Source organism: Adiantum capillus-veneris, chromosome 28 (assembly GCF_014529385.1).
Source record: "Adiantum capillus-veneris isolate H3 chromosome 28, ASM1452938v2, whole genome shotgun sequence".
Classification (NCBI taxonomy): domain Eukaryota; kingdom Viridiplantae; phylum Streptophyta; class Polypodiopsida; order Polypodiales; family Pteridaceae; genus Adiantum; species Adiantum capillus-veneris.
The window spans coordinates 8,230,209-8,254,268 of NC_140958.1; the positions used below are offsets into that span (position 1 = coordinate 8,230,209).

The following is a 24,060-nucleotide window of genomic DNA, read 5'->3' on the forward strand; positions in this document are numbered from 1 at the left end:
GAGGTCTGTCTCTCTCTCTATCTGCCTTTGGCTTTGTTTTTGTAACATGTCGACTTCAAGCTTTATCTGCACTTCAGTGGCTTTGAGAGTTGCTATTTCACTTTTTGAGGCCATTGATTGTGCTCTTAGCCCGGTTAGATTGGTCATCACCACATCCCAGTTATTGGTGGGTGGGTGCAGGTCCACTGTATCAGTGGCCATATCCTTTAGCTCCACTAACCGCAAGCTCTGCATTTGCTCTTTGGGCCCCGTGCTTGCCAAGTCAAATGCGACTGTGGCAGCCTCTTCTTTTGAATATCCGACAGCCAGTAGGTCTAGAAATGTGTTATACCTTGCTTCATTTGGCTCTGGCTGCTCACTTTTGGTCTTAGCCTCTTCTTTATGCTCTTGTTCTTGGCTCTGTTCTTGCCTTGACTCCTCTTGATCTTCAGGTTTGTCTTGCTCATCTTTCTCTTGAGTCTGTGGAGGGCTAGGAGGAGGTGGTGAGGGCGGTGGGCTTGACTCGAGGTTGGACAGTGGAGTTGTTGGCTTTTTCTTGAAATCCCTGTCCGCCTTTGTCTTCCTTTCTCTCTCTTGGCCTTCCTGCTCCTCTAGCAGTTGCCGTCGGACTTGCTCTACCTCCGCTTCTGTAAATGGTACATGGGGAATATTTTCCGCTGTGGCATCCAGAATCTCAAAATTCTTAATATAGTCGTCGAATCTGTCTCTGTGAACCCTTCGGGATGATCCCGGCATTGCTTCTAGAGATAGCTTCCATAGCTCATTCAAATCTCCCTTGAGGGCTCTTTTGGCTCTGGCCACCCTTGGTGCTTTGGGCTATTCCTCTTCCTTATCTTCCTTGAGCCTCAGCCAGTTGTTCTGTGATGGAGGGTCATGCCATCTCCCCTTGGCATGCAATGCTCCATAAATCACCTTCATGATTAGCTCACCCGACACGATGTATGTGGGGTTCTTATTGCCCATCTTCACCAGATTATAATGTATATAAGCTTACCTTTGTCTTGCTTTTCTGCATTGCCCAAGTGAAGGTTGTGGCAATTGCTCCACGCGGCATTCGGTACTTTTGTGGCCGCTTGGTACACATATGGAAGTACTGATTGTACAACAGACTCATGATTTCCACTTTGGGGTTGGCAATGTCTTCAAAGGTGTAGTTGCCTTTATTTTCTGTGTACACCTTTACTTCGTCTCTTCTTTTGGTTACACTATCCCCTTTGTTGGAGAGGTCTAGTGCCACTGCCACTACTCTCTGTGTGATTACAATCTCTGTGTCTAGCTTGCCCTGCAGATCCGTCACTCGTGCCACTCCGTCTTCCTTGATTGTTGTCACAAATTCCCATACTCTTTTTATGTCCATTCTTGCTGATACAGCTTCAAAATAATTGTGGAGATCAATCTTCTCCAGATATTCTGCCATCTTGCTTCTGACGAACTCATTGAGCTCCCGCGATAGCATTGGTAGCTCTATCACATTTCCTTCGGTGTCTTTGAACACGCCTTGGTAGATCTTTAGATCATTTGACTCTAGCAGGTCTTCTTGGATCCACGTGCTGGTTGGCTTTAGAGTTCCTTCTGGTATAACGAAGGGCTCTACTTCTTCCAAATAATCCTTTATGGTCATTCTCTTCTTCTTCGCCGGTGACTTTGCGGCTGCCATAGATCCTGTTGCACTCAGTAGTCCGAAGTTAGCGTTTTTCCAAATCAGCTGAGAAACTGAGTTTTAACTATCCAAATGACTTGAAAATTGAAAATAAAACTTAAAAGGAACTTGTGAAACTGTGCATGTGCTCACAATGCAATTCTGGCCAAAAAATTTCAGTTAGACATCCTACGCGTAGGATGTCTTTTTCATCAGATTTGGGTGATACTTGACATGTTGGTGGTCCTTGGCCTGTACAACATGGCTATGTGCTTGGATTTGGATTTGGGGCATCAAAAAGTGGATTTTTGGACAGGTTCAGGCTTTAGGCTCACAAATTGGGTAGGATGTCCACAATAGGTAGCAAATGATATCCAAATGGGTTGAAAATTGATATATGGGCTCCTTTGCACCATGGTAATGGCTCCCATGATGTCATTCTTTGCACAGAAGTTCAAAAACATGCTGGAGACATCCTACGCGTAGGATGTCTATTTTATCAAAATGGCTTGGGATTTGTTCTGTGGGTAGTCCTTGGCATGTGGAACATAGCCATGCTCTTGGATTTTGATTTGGACAAGAATTGATGTTGGTAAGACCCTGTGTAGTGTTTTTGGGCTCAAAAAGTGTATCTTGAAGGTGTTGGGGGTCAAAAATGATTAGAATGGCTTCAAATTTGATATATGAGCTCTTGAAGATGATAGGAAAAGATCTGGAATGTAAAAATACCCTCTGTAGGCAAAAAATGTCAAATAGACATCCCACGCGTAGGATGTCTACTTCATCATTTTTTGCAGGTAACCACATAGATTGGTTGGCTATGCACTCATGACTGTGTTGTGCAAGTTTCTAATTCCGTTTCTGAAGTTTAGTGCCGCTTCGGGTCACCTTTTGGTCATGTGGGCTATATAGACTTGTCGAGCATGTCAAGATGCTCCTACCCATGAATTTTGGTAGCTTTTGGGCGCCTCTCCGCCGATTTCCCATTTGGTGGCCTCTTGCAGGATTCTAGGAATTAGGGTTTTTCCCGATGGTTTTCTACTGCCTCCAGACATCCAAGACTGGTCTCCTATGCTAGGGTAAGCTGCAGATGAAGTCTCGTTGCTTTTGGATTAGCCATTAGGTGGTCACTTCTACTTGTAGGTCTCTACTGCCCGCTTTGTGTGTGAACCCTACGCTAGGTTTCGCGACAAAACGACAAACATGCACGAAAAGCTCAAGGTGGTGAGCCTACCTCTCATCTCTGAAGCCCGTCGGGTACTCGTACGCGTTGTAGAAGTTGTTAGAAGTTGCTAGAAGTTCCGTTGGGGCAAGAAGCTTCAGTCACTCCCTTGATTGGGAAATTGAGGCTCCATGTCGAAAGCTATGTGGACAAAGAGGATTTCTTTATCTCTCCTCTCAAGCATGAGGATGTAATCCTAAGGGTACCATGGTTTGATTGCATGGCTGCCAATGTTAAATTCCCTGAAAGGCAAATCTACTTTAGGTTCAGAGAAAAAGATATGTACATAGACACTAAGGAGTTGGGTAACACCATACCCGTTGTACATACACAAGCTTTCAATAAGTCAATAAAGAGCTCTATTTCCGTGTACATGATTTTTGTTAAAGATTCTCAAAATGAACCTAATGCTTTAGCAAAAGAAAATATAAATAATCACAAGGAATTAGAGTTATCCAATTTTCTCAAGGGATTTCAAGATGTTTTTATTGACGACATCCCTTGTGAACTACCTCCTAAACATGGCAATGATGACCATGCAATTGACCTTCTTCCAGGAAGCTCCAGGAAATTCACCGCCTAATAAACCTCCATATAGAGTTTCTCAGGCTCAACAAGAGGAGATTATGAGGCAAGTGCATGAGTTAGTTGAGAAGGGAATGGTTAGTCCTAGCTCATCTCCATTTTGCTCACCCATGTTATTAGTGCAAAAGGACGGCACATATCATATGTGTGGCGACTATAGAGAACTAAATAGGATCACTATCAAGAATAGGTTTCCCATTCCACGTGTAGAAGACCTATTTGATAAGCTACAAGTGTCGACCTACTTTAGTAGAATTGACCTAAAAAGTGCCTACAATCAAATAAAGATAATCGATCAAGACATTGTAAAGATTGCATTTCGCACTACGTTTGGTCTTTACGAATACATTGCCATGCCTTTTGGCTTGACCAATGCACTAGCCACATTCAACCGCTTGATGGAGAAGCTATTCAGTCCTCACCAAACCTTTACTAGAGTGTTCTTTGATGATATCATCATCTACTCTAATTCATTAGACGAACACAAGCAACACCTCCTGGTAATATTTCAAATCTTACAAGAGAATAAACTTTATATTAATAAAAAATAAGTGAGTTTTTCTTACAAGAGATTCAGTATTTAGGTCACATTATCTCCCAAGATGGCATCCAAATGCATCCATCAAAGCTAGAAGTAATAAAAGGATCACCTAATCCAAGGAATCTTCATGGATTAAGAAGCTTCAACCTTTGCCAATCCCTAATTCACCATGGGAGAGCATATCCATGGATTTTATCTTTGGATTGTCTAAGTCTATCCATGGGAATACGGGAATATGGACGATAGTAGACAGGTTCAGCAAGCAAGCTCATTTTATACCTGTCAAAAAGACTATCAAAGCCCATCAAAGGGCAACCCTCTTCATATCACAAATCTTCAAGTACCATGGCTTGCCAATGTCCATAGTGTCGAATAGAGATCCTAGAATGACCAGTAATTTTTGCAAGGGTCTCTTTGAGAATTTAGGGACAAGGCTAATTTTGTCTTCAGCCTATCACCCGCAAACGGATGGCCAAAGTGAAATAGCTAACCTAATAGTTCTTGATCTACTAAAAGTATATGTGACAGAAGTAGATCAAAGGTCCCAATGGGAGAAGTACTTACCCTTAGTGGAGTATTCCTACAATAATATTGTAAATACCTCCACGGGAAAAGCACCTTTAATGTCATAATAACTAATATCTAATTCTCCTAAACAATTTTCTCATGTTAAACTGGTCATTTAATTTGGGGAAGTACGAGGGGAGAAAAAGCTAGAATATTGGTTAAGCTGGCAGACCCCGGCCACAGTAGGGATCAAAAGGAGGGAAAATAGGGATCCAAAGGGGGGGGGGGGGGGCATCTGCAAAAGAGCAATGTGCAACAATGGGCTTCAAAGACCCTAAGGTTTAGCCCATTAAGACTTCCAAAATGCTAAGGTTCCAAAATTCAAAGGTTAGATCCAATGATCAAAATCTAAGTAACATTGAATGCTTATGTGAAGATAAAAAAGTCTTCACATATCCCTAGATAGGAGGGGGGCGAGCCCTTTTAGTAGAGGATGAGAGAGAAACACACATACACTCTAGCAAGCTCCCTTTACACAAAGGGAATAGGGGACACATGTCAGCTCCCTAGCCCTGTTGCCCCCAAGGTGCATTCAAACCCTATTGGATGGCCATGGAGGTGGACCAATGAAAATTAGGCTAGAGTACATCTAGTTTAATTCATTTAAAAACACTTGGTAAAACAACCAATAGAAATTAAGCTCTCTAGGAGACTATTGGACAGTCTCCCAAGGGGTCCAATGAGCATTCATTAGCCCAATGGTTTGCTTGATTCCTATTGGCCAAAAGACTAAGGGGTCCAATGAGAGTTTAATTGCATTAATTAATTACGTAAATCTCTCACAAAAGGGGAAAGGGGGACACATGTCACAAGGCTATCACTTATGCTTCTTAGTTATCATTGGCTAAGCTTTGCAGGGTCCAATGGGATGCCAGCCAGTGAGTAGAAATCATGAGGGGTCGACCAAGAGAGAGAGGGGGCTGATTTTGGCAAGGCATTATCACACACACACACTCACACAATCTCTTGTGTGAAGCAAAGAAGACTCTCTCTCCTTCTCAAGCTTTAATGGAAATCTCATCATCTACTCCAAGCTTGTGAAAAGGGAGGCCTACACCAACAACTCTTGGCTTTGTGATGCAAATCCAACCAAGAGACAAGCTCCAATGCATGATCATCTCCTCTACCATGCTAATTACTAAGCTATGCTAATCTTTTATGAGTGATTATGTGAGGAGATATACTTCTTTCTCGTAAGGATACTCCGTCTTCCTCTCAATCTACTCTCATAACCCGCTAGCTCTTACCATGTTCGAAGGTGTGTGAGGTCTTGGGTCTGAGACCGTGAGGGAATTGATGTTGTGTTTAATAAGTGTGAGCATGGTGCTTGAAGCTTCCATCTTCATTGCACGAGCAAGTTATTGAAGGAACTCAAAGTATTGTATTGTAAAATGTCTCCCTTGATGGGGGAAAACTATAATACAAAGCCTTTTGGAGGGGGGACTGGCTCCATGAAAATCTGGTTCTCAACTGTTGTCAATAGCTTAATTTCTCTCTCTTTTGAATTACTGTTCATGCCTATCTAACTAGGTGTTATGCTTTTTGTTGCTCTCTCCATCCAAGCATTCTTGCTATGCTCAAACCTTGCACGTGAGCTCAACAAATTTTGTTATGCAACGTGCATCTCTACCGATTCTGGTATACTTACAAAACACTCACTCTACTCTCACCATTTAGTTCAGAAAACGATGTTGGGATTTGAAGCAAGAAACAAGGAGTTGATGTTAGCTCAACTCTGCTCATGGACATGAGAAACCCTTATACAAGTGTCGATTATGACTACCGAGTCACAATGGCTTCCTCTTGAACGAAAAGCAAAAAAAATTGCCATCGTTAAGGTCAACACTTAACAAAAAACCTAGCTTTGCAAGCCGAGAGCAGGGGAGGGAGGACTCTGTTGTGGGGTGGTTCTACATCAGCTTAGGCAATCTTGCGATGGGGAGGGGGCCCTACACTACAACAAAAACGGGTGCCTTCGACGCAGATTTTGACCCGAACCGCCGAAAACTGTGTCGAAATCTTCGTCCCTATGAGACAATCGAAATACGCGTCAATATCTACGTCGAACGAACCTATTTTCGACGCGTATTTCGACGCCTGTATCGACGTGTATTTCGACGACCATATCAGGAAAAAAAATTATTGGGCAAAGGACAGGCAGCCTGGCTGTGCCCAGTGAAAAGATGGACACAGCCACAGCCAGACTACCTATCCTCTACCCAAGAAAATGAGCAGCACCAAAATCAACCGTGCTCTTGCAGAAACTTCGGCAGAGTTCTCTTCGTTTTAATATAAACTTTTCAAAAAAAACCATATGTATACGTCTCCTACATGATATCCATGTAGGATCTCACATGAGATTTAAGGCACAACTTGATGGAAGAAATGAAACGAACTTTGTGCAAAACCATAACCAAATTAAAACCATAACCATAACCATATTGATTAAAACCATAACCATAAACAAAACAATAACCATAACCATAACCATAAAGTTAAACATAACCATAAACAAAACAATAACCATAACCATAACGTCCATAAACAATAAACAATAACCATAACCATGTCTATACAAGAAAGAAACACAGAGATGTGTCTGTGTCTCACAAAACATATATAGAAATCCACTGATGACTCACACGTCACAACCTGCACATAAAGGGACAAGTCACAAAATTAGTATGATATTACTTCACATATACTTAATTAATTAAGTCAACTCACACATATTATTTGTCTCGATCAAACGTCTCACCTCAATCTATTAGCGAGACTCTAAGGCCTCCCAGTCTACAGGCTCTCCTGCGACGACAGCAAGATCATTCAATACTTCATAAATGCCTTTCCGATATCTATCTATCTCCTCCTGGCGTGTTGGGGCTCGATGCATTGCAAGATTCTGCGTTTATACAAAAACCAAAGTAATTAAGAATACATGATTCATCGCTCTTGAAAAAAATACCATAGCTAGGATTGGATTGGAAACTCACAAACTCATAGCGAAAGGTGTCGAAGCCTCCGTTGCCAAGATGAGATGTGTCCCTGGTCGTCTTACGTACCTCCGCGGTGAGACGCTGCTGTCTGAACCTCGTGTCCACTGTCTCCTCATCCTCCTTGATCTGCTTCCATGACTCGTGTGAGATGCTCGAAGGCTTCGATGAGCCCTGCCTGAAAGCCCGACGAGCTACATCTCGACGATGTTTCATGGTGTCCCGTGCAACATTCGTGATCCACCTCCTCGGAAGTTCCTCTGAACCCAGAGTAGGCCGATACTCTCTCATGACGGTCTCCACTATATAATTGATTTTGCTGCGATCCTGATGAGACCAAGACGTCATGATGGTGCTAGAAAACTGCACCTCTACGAGCTAGCGAACCCGCTGTCTTATCTCAGTCCCGACACTATCCATGTCAACCTGTCCATCTGGTCGTACAATATAGACCTTGGAGGCACTAGGATCGTGTGCCCCCCAAGGTGTCCGAGGTGTGCTAAGAGGTGTGTCGAGAGGTGTGCCTCGGTAGGACGGGGGTCGTGAGCGAGGATGGGTCAAAGCATCTGTGGACCCTCCTCCATAGCAACCACCACCTCCACCTGACGATCACTGAGATCGGTGAGTGCACCTGTGCTACGAAGATACTGACGTACCCGCCTCTGTCGTACCCCTAGGTGTCGAAGCGGCCATGATGGGAGACATCGCAGGCGTCGTACCCATAGGCATCCCCCCCATAGACATCGGACTCTCGGATGTGAAGCCCGGAGGCGTGGTACCCGTACCTCTGGCTATCCAATACTGAGACGCATCTGCCATCCGAGTGGGCGTCATCCATGTGATGAAGCCCATAAATGCATCCGCACTCATAGAAGCGGGATCTAGCGACTGTTCTGCCATACTAAAGTCTCGCACAAAGAAATTAAAAGAAAGCGTCAGAACACCTTTGTTTAAATTAAGAAAGATCTTAATTTTAAATCAACGTCTTCACACAAACACTTACAGGCCTCGACTAGTGAGGCATCATCGATAAGATCTTGCACCGTATCATCGTCTATCTCTAACTGTAGACATAACTCTGTCCCAACTCGTTCTGGCGGATTGTCTTCATCCATTGCATCTTCATCGACAAGTGTCATATCTGCCTTGTCTGCATCATCCCTCGTATATCTGTCAGCTTCCTCTGCCATACCTTCGTCCATCTCATCTAATGTCACAGTAGTATATGCGTCGTCTGGCCGACTTTCCTCCAGGAGCTCTTGCCCTTCAAATACTTGTTTATTTCTTGGAGCAACCTGAACCACAAACCACCATTGTCGCTCTCGAGGGTCCGGTACAAAGATCACTTGCTCACAATGTTCGAGGAGAGAAAACGTGTCGCTCGCATCTGTCCAAACCTTTGTAGAATCTATCTGCACAAGCTTGTTTCCATCTCTGCGTACTGTTGCATTGCGACCAAAAGTAATCACCTTGAAACACTTCACATCCAACAAAAACATCTCAAACCGTTTGAAGCTAACTTTCAAGATATTTGACACCAGACCACAGTAATCCAGGTTGCTAGTGCTCTCATTCATGTCTCTGGCATTGGCCCTGCTCTTTTGCATGAAACTAACCATTACCCCACTGTCAAACGTGTTTCTTTTGCTGTCAATTTGTTGTGTTCTGAAATGCTTTCCATGCGACCACAGTTCCATGTATGTATGATACCTCCAGTCACATCCAATAGCCAGCTCTTCCTCTTCTGGAGATATGGGTTCTCCGATCTGTCGAGTTGCTCTCATGTCTTGACCAACCATGCCATTGTAGGGAATTCAAGTAGAGGAGTGAGATGGTTTGGTAAGGATAAGCCTCTAGTCGTTCGACTTTGCCTGAAACTGTGTCGCTCCTTATTGCGTCTCTCTTTCTTTTCTTCGTACCTTTCAAGCCATTTTTGCATCGGCTCTGAATTTAGTATACAGAACTTCATGATCTTTTCTCGCATGGCGTCGTCCATTTTCTTCAGCACCCCTTGCCCCTGCGGCTCCTCTCCCACCAATCTTGCATCCTCCTCATCGCTCCATAGTCGAGGCATTTCTAGGTCAGAAACGGATAGAAATTCGATCGTCAAGACAAGAGACTCTTACACCAGCCATCCTTCTGCCATGCTCCCCTCTGGACACGTTTTTTGGCGAACAAGACCCTTAAGTGTTTTCATGAACCACTCTAGAAAGAACATCCAACGGCTGTGGACTGTACCTGCCATTGCAACCTCATCTACTACATGGACGAGCAAGTGCATTTGGATAGTTAGGCAGCTCGTGGGTAGATACTTCTCAATAATGCAAAATGCCTCAATGGAGTTAGCCCTTGAGACTGCAATGGATTCCTCTCGTATCTCCTTGGAAGAGATCCACCGCACTAGCTCTGAGATCTTGTATATGCAGGACCGCACCGTTAAACACCCCTTGATCGCAATTGGAAGAATAAATTGCAAGAACTTATGCTAGTTGTGCGATTTCAGTCCTGACAATTGATCGTTACGGGTGAATGCTGCCTTGAGACACCGCATGCATCCTGTTGGCGTCCTAAACTCTGAAATCACCCTTTTGACTTGTCGTTCCTCGCTTTTTAGCAATACCCATGGCACTCTTGGAAGCTTTGTTTGGCCCGCTGCATTGGTGAAAGGCCATAGCTCTAGTATCTTTCCAGCTAACTGCAAATCATCTCGTGAAGCTCGATTGTCTTTCATTCCCATGATTGTCTTCCAGAGGAGCTCTCCCACATTCTTGAATATATGCATTGGATCCAGCAAATGGTTAATTAGTAGATCACCCCAGTACGGCAACGTATGGAGAATGGACAAACGTTTCATTCCTGGAACAGGTTGCCCCTCATGTTGCTCCCATCGACGACGCCACTCTTGTACATGCATAGGACGACATTCGACGCGACCAAGCTGACCTTCGTGCAAGTGATGGCCATCTGGAAGATAACAATGGTGGCCTTGATAAATTGTCTTTCGAAGCGAGGCAGAATAGCGCCATCGAAAGACGGCTCGCAAATTGGACATGCATTGTATCCCGAAGTTGTAAGCCCTGCATATATTAAAGCATGATTCAGTACTACACAAAGTGCTTGAGAATAGCGAGAATTTTGTAAATCCTCCACCATTACCAGAAGCTTCACCGTATCTTGGCCAATCATGCATAGTCCACATAAGAAGTCCATGGATCCTTGCATGTTGTTGTCCTGCTGGTTCAATCGCATCTGCTATGTCGATCCCATGCCATAACTTCTGGAGCTCGTAAACTAGTGTTGCTAGATAAACATCCATGTTTTTTGCCTTGAACTTACCAAGCACAATCAAGCCTAATATCAAATGACCCTTCTTGATGGCAAACCACGACGGGAGGTTGTAATTGACAAGGCACACAGGCCAAGTGCTCCATGATGAGCTTCTCAAGCCAAATGGATTGACTCCATCCATTGCCATGCCCAAACGCAAATTGCGTGGTTCACTCTTAAAATGTGGCCAGGTATCTTCAATGTGCCTCCAAGCCTTTGAATCAGCGGGCACCCTAAATGTTGCGTCAATGGATCTATTCGTAGAATGCCACCGCATCAACTTTGCAATGGAACCAATACGAAACATGCTTTCTATCCTTGGAATTATAGGGAAATGCCGCAACACTTTAGCTGGCACTCACTTGCCAACCGCATCTTGTTTGTAGCGCATTGCTCTGCACTTAGGACATGACAATGCATGTAGCGGGCAAAACCCCTTTGCCTCTTTTAGCTCCATAGTTTCTTCCAGAGGGAGAGAGAGAGATAGAGAGAGTTTCTGTCCTTTTCACACAATTGGTCAGCTATGCTAACTCTTTCACCACTACTTTCTCTATCTACTACTATCTCTCTCTCTCTCTCTCTCTCTCTCTCTCTCTCTCTCTCTCTCTCTCTCTCTCTCTCTCTCTCTCTCTCTATCCATCTCCGTAGCCATCTCTAGTTAATTCTCTCTCTTTCTCTACCTCTACCTCTATCTCTCTCTCTCTATCTTTACCTCTCTCTCTCTCTCTCTCTCTCTCTATATATATATATATATATATATATATCACTCTCTATTTCTCTCTCTCTCTCTCTCTCTCTCTCTCTCTCTCTCTCTCTCTACTTACCTATCTCTCTCTCCCTCTCTCTCTCTCTCTCTCTATTTCTCTATCTCTCTCTCCCTCTCTCTCTCTCTCTCTCTCTCTCTCTCTCTCTCTCTCTCTCTCTCTCTCTCTCTCTCTTCTCCTGCACACACACACACAATATAGCTTGGGGGGGAGGGGGGGGGGGGGGGGGGGGGAGAGAACAATACCTGCGCTGCAGGTTTCCAAGAGGCTAAATCTGTGCGCGCGATCGCAGGCGAAAATGACCGCGTGTGCGCGGATTTGGTTTTTTTCCCAAATTTTTTCCCGTCGATATACGCGTGGAAATACGCACCTTTCGACAGGCATTGCCACGTGTATTACCACGTATGTATCGACATGTATATTGACGAAGGGTATGCCCATCGAAATACGCGTGGAAAGGTACGGTGCGTCGAAATATTGCGCGTCGAAAAGCGCGTAACATGTTGTAGTGCTAATGTCCATTTCCACCTCTTTTTCTTCTCAAGAGTGTCCCTTTTTTTTGCACACAGGGTTTTGGGCGGCGACCCTGCTCCGTTCTGGAGCGAATCTGATCGCCCCTGCCGATTTGTGGATTTACTCAGTGCTTCGCCTTCGGATCCGAGATGGAGATGGTGTCAACGGTTGTGTGTTGCCTCATTTGTGGTTCTGTCCCCGATGGTGTTGTTGGTAGTGGTTCTGGCTCCAAGGAGGTGGTATGTTGGTGGCAGAGGAAACTCACCTCGTGGAAATCCTTGGTTCTAGCACCCTTCTCGTGACAGTGCTTGGCTCACCATTATAGCCTATTGTTGTGGTTTCTTATTGGTGCTCAGTTTATGGCTTCACCTTTGAGGTGGTGGAGGTACATTGAGGGTTGGTGTTGCGTCTTTTGCGGTGGCTCGAAGGTTGGTGTCTTTCTTTGATTTTGTGGGTCCTCCATGGATATGTCTGAAGCTTGTGGCAAGGAATTCTGACATGGTAGCAGCCATGGTTGGCTTTGTATGTATGTAGTTCGTGGATCGTTCCTTTAGGTGTGTTGTTCAATGCAGGTTAAGGGCTTCTTTGTAGAAAGCCCGTGGACTGTTGCGACAATATTTGTGAATTATGGGCTCCATGGTTCAAGTTGAGCATGGACTTGCTATGCTAATATAATATACATCACCACTCACATATGTGAGTTTGACAAAAATAGAAACAAATGAAAGAATCACGATGGCTTTCTAAAATAATTAGAACGTGATAAAATCATTAGGTTGAGTTTAAGTAGAATCAGTGTTCAAGAAAGGATTGCCTCAGGTTAGCCTTGAGCCGGTTGAAAATGGAGACTACCTGGTTGCAAACCATGGTAAAGGGAAGAAAAATTGGTAAAATATGTGAGAAAATAATTCAAAAATTTTGCAAATCTTAAATTTATGCTAGTATTTCTGGTTCGCTTCTTTGTGGGAAGGAAACTCAGTCGACGACCGCTTAATAAAAGAGACTTTCCTGAATATTGACTAGAATTAAGTTATAGAATGTAAGAAAAGTCAAGCCATGTGAAGCTGTGAAATAAAAGTGAAATTAAAAAACTCATTAATATATGTGTGTGTGTGTGTTTATCAATAGAATTTACTAGAATTATGCAAGTGAAGTTTCACTTTAACATTCTAAAACAACTAGTGTGGCCGGCCGCCTTCGGCGGCCTCTCTCTCTATCTCATTGTCCGCCTACGTTGCCGGCTGTAGGCCACACTCGTCGGAGTGAGCTCCTTGCGACATGTGTTCGAGGGAGGGGCCACAATCCCTTTCTTCATTATAGATAGTATAGATGCAATCAATGTCTTTGGCGCCACATTAGGCATACATGTCGGCAAAGGTAGTGCCAAGCATGAAATTTTCTTTCAAACAATCTGTGACTAATAATATCATTGTGAATTCTTTTGCCCACATCAACATTTTGTATATGCCACATGTCTTCAAGGTGGAGGTGTATGTGATTGCATTAGGAGAGATGCCCTTTCTCAGCATCTGCTGAAACAACCCATACGCTTCTTAACCCCAACCCTTGCCTTCAAGATTCAAGCCTATGTGATTGCATATGAAGAGACACCCTTGCTTTGCCCTGTCAAGATGCAAGCATCTCAAACACCCTTGCTTCGCATCCGCCAAAAACTGCCCACGGATTCTTGGCCATGCCTATGCCCAAGTTGGGCATATCCCGCAATCAGTGCATTCAAAGAGACAACATCTTGGACAGGAAGCTCTTTTATGCTTTATGAAGTGCACTGACATTTGACATACATGTTGACCAAGGTAGTGCCAAGCGCGACGTTTTCTTTCAACAACCCTTGACTAACAATATCATTGTCAATTCTTTTGCCCATATCAACATCTCATCTAATTCCACATGCCTTCAAGGTGCAAGTGAAGGTGATTGGATTTGGAAAGATGCACTCTCTTTGCATTTGCTAAAAACAACCTATAGCTTCTTGACCCTGACCCTAACCCTGTTGGATATATCCTGCAATCAATGCACGTTATGAGACAACATTGTAGACATGAAGCTCATCGTGGACCCTCGCTTCACATCCGCCAAAACAGTCCACAACTTCTTGGCCCTGCCCAAGTTGGGCATATCCCACAATCTGTGCATTCCAAAAGGCGACATCTTGGATAGGAAGCTCTTTTGTGCTTTATGAAGTGAACCGACATTTGGCATACATGTTGACTAAGGTAGTGCCAAGCGCGATGTTTTCTTTTAACAACCGTTGACTAACAATATCACCGTGAATTCTTTTTCCCAGATCAGCATCTCGTGTAATGCCACGTGCCTTCAAGGTGCAAGTGAGCGTGATTGGATTTGGAAAGATGCCATCTCTTTGCATCTACTGAAAATAGCCCAGAGCTTCGTGACCCTGACACTGACCCTGACCCAACATATCTTGCAATCAATGCACATCATGAGACATTATTGCAGACATGAAGCTCAATTGACATACATATTGTCCACCCTCCAATCAATGCACTTCATGAGACAACACTACGAACATGAAGATCATCGAGGAACTATTGCGCTGGTGCATGCACCACCCTCTCTCTATATCTACTGGAAATAGCATAGAGCTTCCTAACAATGCACTCCATGAGACAACCTTACGAACAAGAAGCCTGTCTCGGTCCTGTTTAGTCCGAAAAGTGCAATGCACTTGACATACATGATGATTAATGTGTTGCCTAAGTATGTGTTCTTTTCAAGTAACCCACTTTCACGAAATCAGCATATATCTTACTCCTTTGTACAAAGCCTTCTTCTTAGCACAGTATTTAAGTGGGCTCACAAAAAAAAAAAACTATTCTCTCTTCCCTCCATGTATGCTTATGTAACGGATATTGTTGGTTTCTTGGCGCTACTCTCTCTCTCTCTCTCTCTCTCTCTCTCTCACACACACACACACACACACACACACACACACACACACACACTCTCAATTGGAGGCGGTGAGGCAGGGCCAGAAGCTGCATATCTCTCTCTATCTCTCTCCTGCATAGTGTTGAGCCGCTTGCTGCTGCGCTCTCTCTCTCTCTCTCTCTCTCTCTCTCTCTCTCTCTCTCTCTCTCCTGCATAGCATGGCGCTCCTAAGCCGCCTGCTGCGCTCTTTCTCTCTCTCTCTCTCTCTCTCTCTCTCTCTCCTCTCTCTCTCTCGCTACTGCATAGCTGAGATCTCTCTCTCCCCCCCCCCCCCCCCCCCCCCAAAACAACCACTGAGCTGCCTGCTCGTGTGCTCTCTCTCTCTCTCTCTCTCTCTCTCTCTCTTGCATAGCTGAGATCCCCCCCCCCCAAACCGACTTCATTCAATTGGCCCAACCGGATTTTTGCTGCTCCTTTCTCTTGGCCGTTACTGCCTGCACCATGGACCTCGAGTCTACTATGCTAAGCTTGAACACCGGCTGCAGCTCCCACACTACTGGATATCATCATTATCGCGTCTTTCTGTTCCTTACGCATGCGTATGATTTGCAACTCCCACACTGGAGTTGGAGGGCACGAAAGTCGTGCGGGAGCCATACAACTGGCTAGGGGCGCAACCAAGCTCAAAAACGATTTCGTCGCACAAAAGTTGCACCTCTCTCTCTCTCTCTCTCTCTCTCTCTCGCTCACTGTGTCGCCTCGTGCTCAGTGGACACTCATCGGAACCTCTCGGAGGTTGCAGATATTGAACGTGTCCTGGGGGAGGGGCCGGAATCCCTTCCCCCGTTATAATTATAATTGTATAGATAGATAAGATTGTATCGCGCACTTGAGGCTTTGTTAAATACCATAATTGAATTCTAATGAAATAATTCCTACAGAAATAAATCCATTGCACTTGACTGGAGAAAATTAAAGCATGCTTGAAACTTAAACACCATTATTAATGGAATGTAAATCAAATTGCACCACGTTCCTTTTTTTTTAAAGAAGGTTCAGTTGCATTACAGACTTTGAGCTGCTCCATAAATTGAGTTACAATGTTACATACATGAGCTGGACGTTATATAGTTATCTTCCAAGAAATAAGAATTTCACACTTGCAAGGTAATTAAATGAATGCACCATTACATGTACCTCTTACAGGATCTACACACAAATTTCTAGAGGCAAATTATGTGAGATCAAGGCGTTTATATTATCAACTAATTTTCATGGGTGATGGTATCATCAAGTTATATTTTGGGCAAAGGCTGACGCACTGGCATACTTTGGATTAAAGCCAAGTTCTCCTACATCCGTCAAGGTCGTGGGTCGGGGGGCTGCAGATCAGAGCCGTCCATCGCCTCATCTTTACTAGCGGGAATTTTTGCTTGCAATCATTCGATGTTGGACAACTCAGCATTGGGAATGTACACAGTTTGCTTGCCAATTGTTTGCCTCCAGCTCAACATGCAGAATCGTAGTTGCAGGGAATGTTGACACGTCAGTCTACGAAACTGGTCGCTTGCTTGGAGTTGACCTCTTGAACCGGTGGCCCTCCTCCTCACGACCGTTTGACGGCTGGGAATGGTCCCTAAAGGACCATTCCTTCTAAGGGACCATTCCTTGCAATCCTGCTCCCACAGGACTCCCGGCTCTGCCGGTCGCCCTTTGGTCGCGCAGGGATTCCCTACACCTTAATCTTTCATATTTTTGGCTCAAAAGCCAATCTTTTTGGTGCCTTTCTTCCAATCTTGATTGTCCACTGCTCACATGCCCACACCCAAGTACGCCACGGAATAACTCTCCCCTTACAATGCTAAGCTAAAATCTTCACTCTACCCTTGTTTGATTTTTGCATGTTCTCTCTCCTTGGTGGATGAAAAAGATCACCTCCATTGTAGGTCGTCGAGAGGTGTGGGTTGTCGGCAACATTTGCCCTCAGCAAGTCGACGCACGAGAGAGAGAGAGAGAGAGAGAGAGAGAGAGAGAGAGAGAGAGAGAGAGAGAGAGAGAGAGCACTTGTCCGCTGTTCTGTAGGAGGCGTGGCTCTATTTCACACCAGGGGGAGGGGTGTTGGACATACGTGGGTGTTGGACAGGGAACCCCCACATAGAAAGCGGATGGGGGGCCGAGAGGCAATTCCATGAGCAATGCAAGTGATTGAGTGTGCAGGAAGAGCTGTGAGGTGCGCATGGAGAATCAAAAGAAGCCTATAAAAAATACATGCTGAATATATTCTACAAAATGACGCGAAGAAGGACGTCCTTGAATTTTCCAAGAGCTGTCACGTGCCCTCCTGCTCTCTGTGTGCATACTGTGCTACAGTCTACTAGGCGCTACAAGACACACCACCGAACGAAGCTGCAACTAACACACGTCAGGGAGGGAGCCAAAATCCCTCCCCCTTTTATCTATTGTATAGATAGAATGCAAAAAAAATCAAGGCATATAAGGATATGAAACAAAAGTGAAATAAACATTTAAAATAAGTCTCCACATGCACCACTAGGAACAATGAAAGTCTCCATAACATAACACAACACTAAGGTTTCCTTTAAAAAGCAAAAAGATCAGCACTTTACTAAGGTCTTATAAAGGCCAGAATGAACCTAGCGATTCCAAAAATTGAGACGAGTGCGTGAATGGAAAATTTCATGTACTGGACAGTATATTCCATTTCTTGATGGGTGACCAGCGACCTACCTAGAACGCGGGGGGGCGGGGGGCAGAACGAGAGCGGCGGGAAATCGGTGGGCACGTGCAGCGGGACGTAGACGGAGTAGTGGAATGAACAAGAGCTACCGTCGTGCGGTGACGTGGGTGCCGGAGGAGTGTCCGGCTGAAATCAAGGGCCGGCTGCGGCTGCCCAGGCCGCCCGTTCCCTTCTGCCAACACCGTGACTGACTGATCAAGGGCCGACGAATGGCGACGATCTTCCCCCCCTGCCGCCCCAGTCGGCGATGACCTCGCACCCTCACGCCCCGCCACGTGCTCTTCTCCTCTTGTCAATGGCCTCTCTTGACGTGGCCCTTCATCATTGGCTGCTCCCTCCTCCTCCCCCTACTTCTGCTCTGGTGTGCAATAGCAGTGGACTAGTGCTATAATAACCCATCTGCTACTCCCTTCTGCCCTTTCTAAAGGCTCTCCTTCAGAATTCTGTTAGGGCCTTGATGCTGCTCTCAAGTAAGTGCAATCCAGAGAGCGAGAGAGAGAGAGACAACATTTATTGTTGATCCATAATGTCAGAATGCTTCATGAATTGCTTAATTTCTGCATAGTCTTGTGTTATTATGGGGTGATCTTGTTATCTTCTGATTAAGCTAAATGCAGACGCTTTGAAGGAATCATAGGCACTGCACCTGTTGATTATGTGCACACAATCTTACTCGTTTTGACTTGACAACCTCGGCATAGATTCACACATGTGTGATGATGATGCATGCCAAACTTTTGACTGTGATTAGTCTGGTTCCAATTCTGAGAATTGACTCCCCTTCATGTTGTCTCCATGGTAATCTTCACGGGCAGATTGCAGAATGCCATAATGCAAGCATTAGGACTCTCTTTCCCTAATTGGCTGATTCCAGAAGAAAACATGTGTCCCTCTCCACTTTTGACAAACCGGTCGGGAATGACAATCACCATCAAACATCAGCGATCAAAGAGGTCAATGTAACTCCTTGCTACTTCATCCTAAATTCAGTTGCTCCAGGAAAGGTTTTTCATGGGCATGGAGATATGTTAGAAGCACTTGGATGCAGCTCTCAGCAGTAGGGTTTGTATGCATGTCTGCGTTGGCCTATCGACAGACGGCCTATTGACAATCTTTAAGCTTTTGTTTGCAGTGCTCCTGATCATGGGAAAGCTTCTTTTGCAAGTTGGGACTCCTCTCTAAAATCTCTCAAGGAGGTAAGTCGGGATGAAAGCAAAGCTAGAATGTCGAAGATGCAAGGTGTCAGAAAAGACAAACGTGCGTCTCTTAAGCAGGATGTGAGTATTTCAACCGAGTATTATATGCGATTTTGGATGCTATGGCTCTTCTTGATTGGACGGTGGTGGCAACGAACAGGTCGAGCACCTTCAAGTCATGCTGAATGGCCAGAAAGCTACCAAAGGACTTCTGGAACAGGCTTTGGCACAACCTTCATCGGTGTTTATCCCTATGGATAGAGGCCATCATTTGTCTCAGGTTCCAAGCTCACCCCTTTCTAGCATTTTGTATAGCAAAAGTTAGAGAGTTGACCCACCCACAAGCATGTAATCAATAACCTTGTTTTTGAATCAAGTTTTAGCATACACAGAGCTTGATCAAAGACATTGCCCTGTTGGAGCTGGAAGTGTCCCATCTGGAGCAACTCTTGCTATCCATGTACCGAGATGCATTCGAGGTGAAAATCAAGGAACAAAGCTGCGTTTCCAAGGTGCTCAACAGGGAAGAGCCTGTTCTTAAGAAAGAAGAGCTGTCTTCGCGTCCAATTGCCCGATCGCATCAGCTTTATACACCACCTAAAGCAGCAAAGAACTACTTACCAAGGAGTTTCCACACTAAGAGTGGCTCTCTAGTGTCTAGGATCTTGAATTCACCATTTGGTAGCCGCTCATTTGATGAATCGAAGAGTGAGCTTAAGGTTCCGAGAAAGGCAACATCGTCTGCATCATTTTCTCAACCCATCTCATTTTCAAAAAAGGTAAGCTGATTAACTCAGCAGAGGCTTGAGCAAGGCCTGCTTAATTGTGCAGTTTATGGTTTTACTTTGATTGAGAAAGTTGATTATGAGCTTGAATATTGCTTTCTTCTCCCTTCTGAAAGGAAAGTAAAGGATCCCCTTCTGCAGTGACACGTGAGTTGTGGCGCGAGGTCATCTCTGCAGAAGCAGTGAGTAATCAGATTGTTAAAGAAAAGGATTTTCTTTCATGCAAAACTCATTGTTTCCTTCCTTGAAATGAAGAATGGATCTTCCATTGCAAATGAGGCATCTCTTGGAGTTCAGGATGGTTTAGCACCGAACAAGTTGTCAGAAGAGCTTGTCCGGTGCATGGCAGCGATATACTGCAAGCTTGCTGATCCTCCAATCTCTAGCCTTGGCACTACGATAACACCATCATCATCATGCTCATCTGGTAGTACCATTTCATCCAGAGATCTTTGCAGTAGTGATGGATGGAGTCCTCTACAGAAAGCCAAGCCTTCTTGTACCGTAAACCCATCGAGTACATGCCAAAAGGAAACCATTGCTGATCTTACGAATCCTTATACATCTATGGTTGCGGTGCATTGGGTCTGTGTGGACGGTGACCGGCTACAATATGCGGAAAAGATGCTTACAAACTTTCGGTAAGCTTTAGCGGTAAATAGGGGCACTTGTCTGGCTGTAAGCATTATTTGAATTCTTTTTTGAGAAAAATTTTGTGTGTAGGTCCCTTGTCCAAGAGCTTGAGAGATTGGATCCTGGGGAATTGAAGCATGAAGAAAAGTTGGCATTTTGGCTGAATATCTATAATGCTCTTATGATGCATGTTAGTAGTTTTCCCTGTATGTAGTGGTGGATTGCATGGTAGTGCTAAATAATCACTGCAAGGAATTTCTTATGTGAGCAGGCATATCTAGCATATGGAATCCCACGAACCCAAATTAAGCGCATTTCCTTGCTACAAAAGGTCTGTCTTGAATCCTAAATGAATTTGCTCTCTGTTGATTTCATGACATGCCTACACCTGGGACTCTGCAGGCTTCTTACAAAATTGGATTGCATTCGATAAACGCGCATACCATAGAGAACACCATTCTTGGTTGTAGGTCCCATCGACCATCACAGGTAATTTTTTATTATTATTATGATGATGATGATGATGTGCATGGGTTGGTATTTTGAGAGAGAAAAACCTTGAGCATTCTCTTGTGGTTTATCTTGTGTAATCTTGCAGCAACGCTACTCTTATATTTTTAGCTCGCTTTGAGTTAAATTAATTCAAGAAAATGCAGTCACGAGGGAGGAGCTCACTCATGCGTGGAGGTGAATTGGATTTGATCTCTTTTGGACTAAACTTCAGGAAACCTTTCCTCCAACAGTGCCAGGCCCATATAAAGGCACTTGTCACACGATGCATAATTATCAGTTATTTTCTTAAATAACTATGCCTCATGCATGGTGACACGTGCACCAGTTACTCGTCTTATACGCAACTATGAAAGTCTTTTTGTAATTATGCCGATTTCGGCATCGTTGCATCTAATTGTGCCTCATCACAAGAGCCCCCAGTTATTTGTCTTATACGCAACTATGCAAGTCTTTTGTAAGTATGCCGAGTTTGGCATATAGTTGTATCAGTAACATATTACTGATAACCCGTGCGCACATGACCACATCCTAAGTCCCAGTCTGGATAAGCCTTTGGTTTGCTCTGTAGGGGTGGTTTTTGTACACTGCCCTTTTTGCACCATTTCCTATCATTATTCCTAGCCAATTTTCAAGACCACGCAATACTCTTTCACTATGAAGCGTTTGCAAGTATATAGGAAGACCATTGATAGGTGCAAATAGTCAACAGTTTAATACCATTGGCTGAAGGACCTGGGTTGTTTTGTATGGAAATGTTGAGATATATGGACTTTTGTGTTGACAAGCCCTTACATTGTGTATTGCTGTAGTGGATTCAAGCACTCCTTTCACCGGTCACAAAGCTCAGGACGGTACATCATCGGCAAGCCTATGCCATAGATAGGCCAGAGCCACTTTCGTACTTTGCGCTGTGTTGCGGGGGCCATTCTGATCCCCCAGTAAGGCCTTCAAAGCTTCACCACAATTTTCCTGTTTACAAATGCCTTTAAAGACCTTGGCTCAAACAAAGTTTTCTTCCTTTGCAGGTTCGGGTTTACACTGCCAAGAATGTGTACCAGGAGCTTGATGTAGCAAAAAAAGAGTTTCTTCATATCAATCTGACGCTCCGAAAAGACAGCAAAATCCTGGCTCCAAAAGTTTTGGAGTCCTTTGCTAAAGAGTCGTCCATGGGCTCTTTAAGCTTGCTGGAGTGGATATGCCAAAATTTGTCAGAGAAACAAAGAAGGGATGTGAGAGCATGCATGAGCATGAGGCCCTACAACCGCTGCATAGAGTGGGTACCCTACAACTTCAGCTTCAGATATCTGTTTGTTCGCGATCTTGCTCGGTGGTTTCCGCCCATTTCTTCTCAATAGGAAAGCAGGAAGTCCCAGAAGTTGTATCATTACTTGGCATTCTTATGATTCTGTAGACTTACAAATAGCCAACAAATTTGTACATAAGCAGGAAAACTTGATACTGAGCTCATTAAAGGGACATATAGTGATGCAATAATCCCTTCTGCATTGGGTTTGTAACAAGCAGTATGCTTTGGGAAAACAGTTAGTATACTTTGTTTCCACTGCTGAAGATGTTTTGGGCTTACCCGTCAATGTGTGAGGGTGATCCGTAAAGTGTGGAGGCTCGATCCTCGAGTGTCTGTCTACATTTGCTCCCACTTGTCATATGACTAATATTCGTTTTTATGTGCATTGGCCACTTGTCGACGACTACTGTTCGTTTTCTATGTACATTGGTAGCTCATTTTGGATGGAATGTACATCAATGAGATATTGTTACTAGATATTGTTGTTGCTCTTTTAATGGTGATATATTTGAGGAAGTAAATTTAACAAAGCCTTCCGGTTTTGTCAAGGAACATCAAAATAAAAGTGCACAAATGAAAGAAAGCTTTGTATGGGTTGAAGAAGTCTCTTCGTGCTTTGTATGAGAAGGCTAACACTCATTCGACTTAATTGGTAACAGTCTAATTGAGAGCACTTTCTATGGCAAATGTGAGGGTGATATATTTCTCATGGTCGTTTTGTATGTAGATGATTTGTTAATTATTGGTACGAGTGAGACCCACGTTACATAATTCAAGGGTGAATTAAATGTCATTGCATCATTACTTAGGCATAGAGTTTAAGCAATGCGGTGGAGGTGGTTTCTTTGTGTCAAGCAAGATACATAGAAATATTACTATGTAAATTTGGACTTGAGGAATGTAAACCTATTGCTATTCCAATGGAAACAAGTTTAAATTGAGTCTTCATGGATTTGGAGACCTTGCTGATGTCACTCTTTATCACTAATGTTGGATGCTTTATTTATGTATGTAATATAATGCTAGATATTCAGTTTATAGTCTTACAGGTTAGTAGATTTATAAACTGCATAGGATTGAAGCATTGGTAGGTTGTTAAAAGGATCTTTTGTTATTTGACTGACACTTTATATCTTGGTTTGTTTTATCCTGAGGAGGGATCATTGTGACCAAATTTGCATGCTTTTTTGAATGTTTATTGGATTGGTTGTTATGACACGTAAGTGTCCGTATATAGTTTTTGCTTCATGCTTGTCAGTTGATGCATATCATGGTTTAGCAAGAAGCAACCTATTGTGGTCACTTCTAGTTGTGAAGTTGAGTACAGGACAGTCTTCAGAACTATAGTTGAGTGTGGCTCGGGCGTCTTATGGTTGATTAGGATGTAGGACATGACAAAGCACATTGGTAGTTGCAAAGAATCTAGTTTTTCATGCTTGCATAAAGCACATTGAGGTGCATTATTACCATATCAGGGAGAGACTCTCAACAGGGGAGAGAGCTTTGCTTATGTGCTTACAGAAGACAACCTTACACATCTATTCATAAAGGCATTGCCTCATGAGAAGTTTGAAACTTTTCACAAAGCTTTGGGCTTGCTTCGCTTTGTGGATTGATCATGTCTTCAAGGCATGGCACTTTCTTATACGCTGTGTGTGTAGCAGGCTACAATGTCACTTTCACAGGACAAACAGTTAGTACAGTTGGTCTAGGCTAGGTTGGTTCACACTGGACGGACTCTCTTGGTTGGGCATTGACACGTGGCAACAAGGATACGGACAGTGGTCTAGTGGACATCGTGGCCAAGT

At 44.0% G+C, this 24,060-nt stretch overlaps 1 protein-coding gene across 2 annotated transcripts; it reads left to right on the forward strand.

The window, feature by feature from the left end:
* The first annotated feature begins 17,780 nt into the window (after positions 1 to 17,780).
* LOC147420030 (uncharacterized) lies at positions 17,781 to 22,509 on the forward strand. 2 transcript variants are annotated; one of them, XM_086504890.1, is made up of 13 exons: positions 17,781 to 18,180; positions 18,270 to 18,289; positions 18,635 to 18,772; positions 18,952 to 19,096; positions 19,176 to 19,295; positions 19,399 to 19,794; positions 19,917 to 19,982; positions 20,056 to 20,441; positions 20,524 to 20,623; positions 20,705 to 20,764; positions 20,836 to 20,922; positions 21,756 to 21,884; positions 21,972 to 22,509. In XM_086504890.1, exons 1-13 carry the CDS (start codon positions 18,067 to 18,069, stop codon positions 22,299 to 22,301), a joined length of 2,091 nt encoding a protein of 696 aa, XP_086361016.1. In that variant the 5' UTR covers positions 17,781 to 18,066; the 3' UTR covers positions 22,302 to 22,509. The 2 variants fall into 2 exon arrangements, with proteins under 2 accessions (XP_086361016.1, XP_086361015.1); XM_086504889.1 differs by lacking the exons at positions 17,781 to 18,180; positions 18,270 to 18,289 and having other exon boundaries at positions 18,637 to 18,772; positions 19,408 to 19,794.
* Positions 22,510 to 24,060: the final 1,551 nt, after the last annotated feature.

Excerpts from the sequence above, each read along its gene's own strand:
- LOC147420030 (XM_086504890.1), top strand. The coding sequence starts at position 18,067 with ATGACCTCGCACCCTCACGCCCCGCCACGTGCTCTTCTCCTCTTGTCA. Across the intron at positions 20,765-20,835 it reads GCATTTCCTTGCTACAAAAG|GCTTCTTACAAAATTGGATT; the intron begins GTCTGTCTTGAA and ends GGGACTCTGCAG. Across the intron at positions 21,885-21,971 it reads GGGGCCATTCTGATCCCCCA|GTTCGGGTTTACACTGCCAA; the intron begins GTAAGGCCTTCA and ends CTTCCTTTGCAG.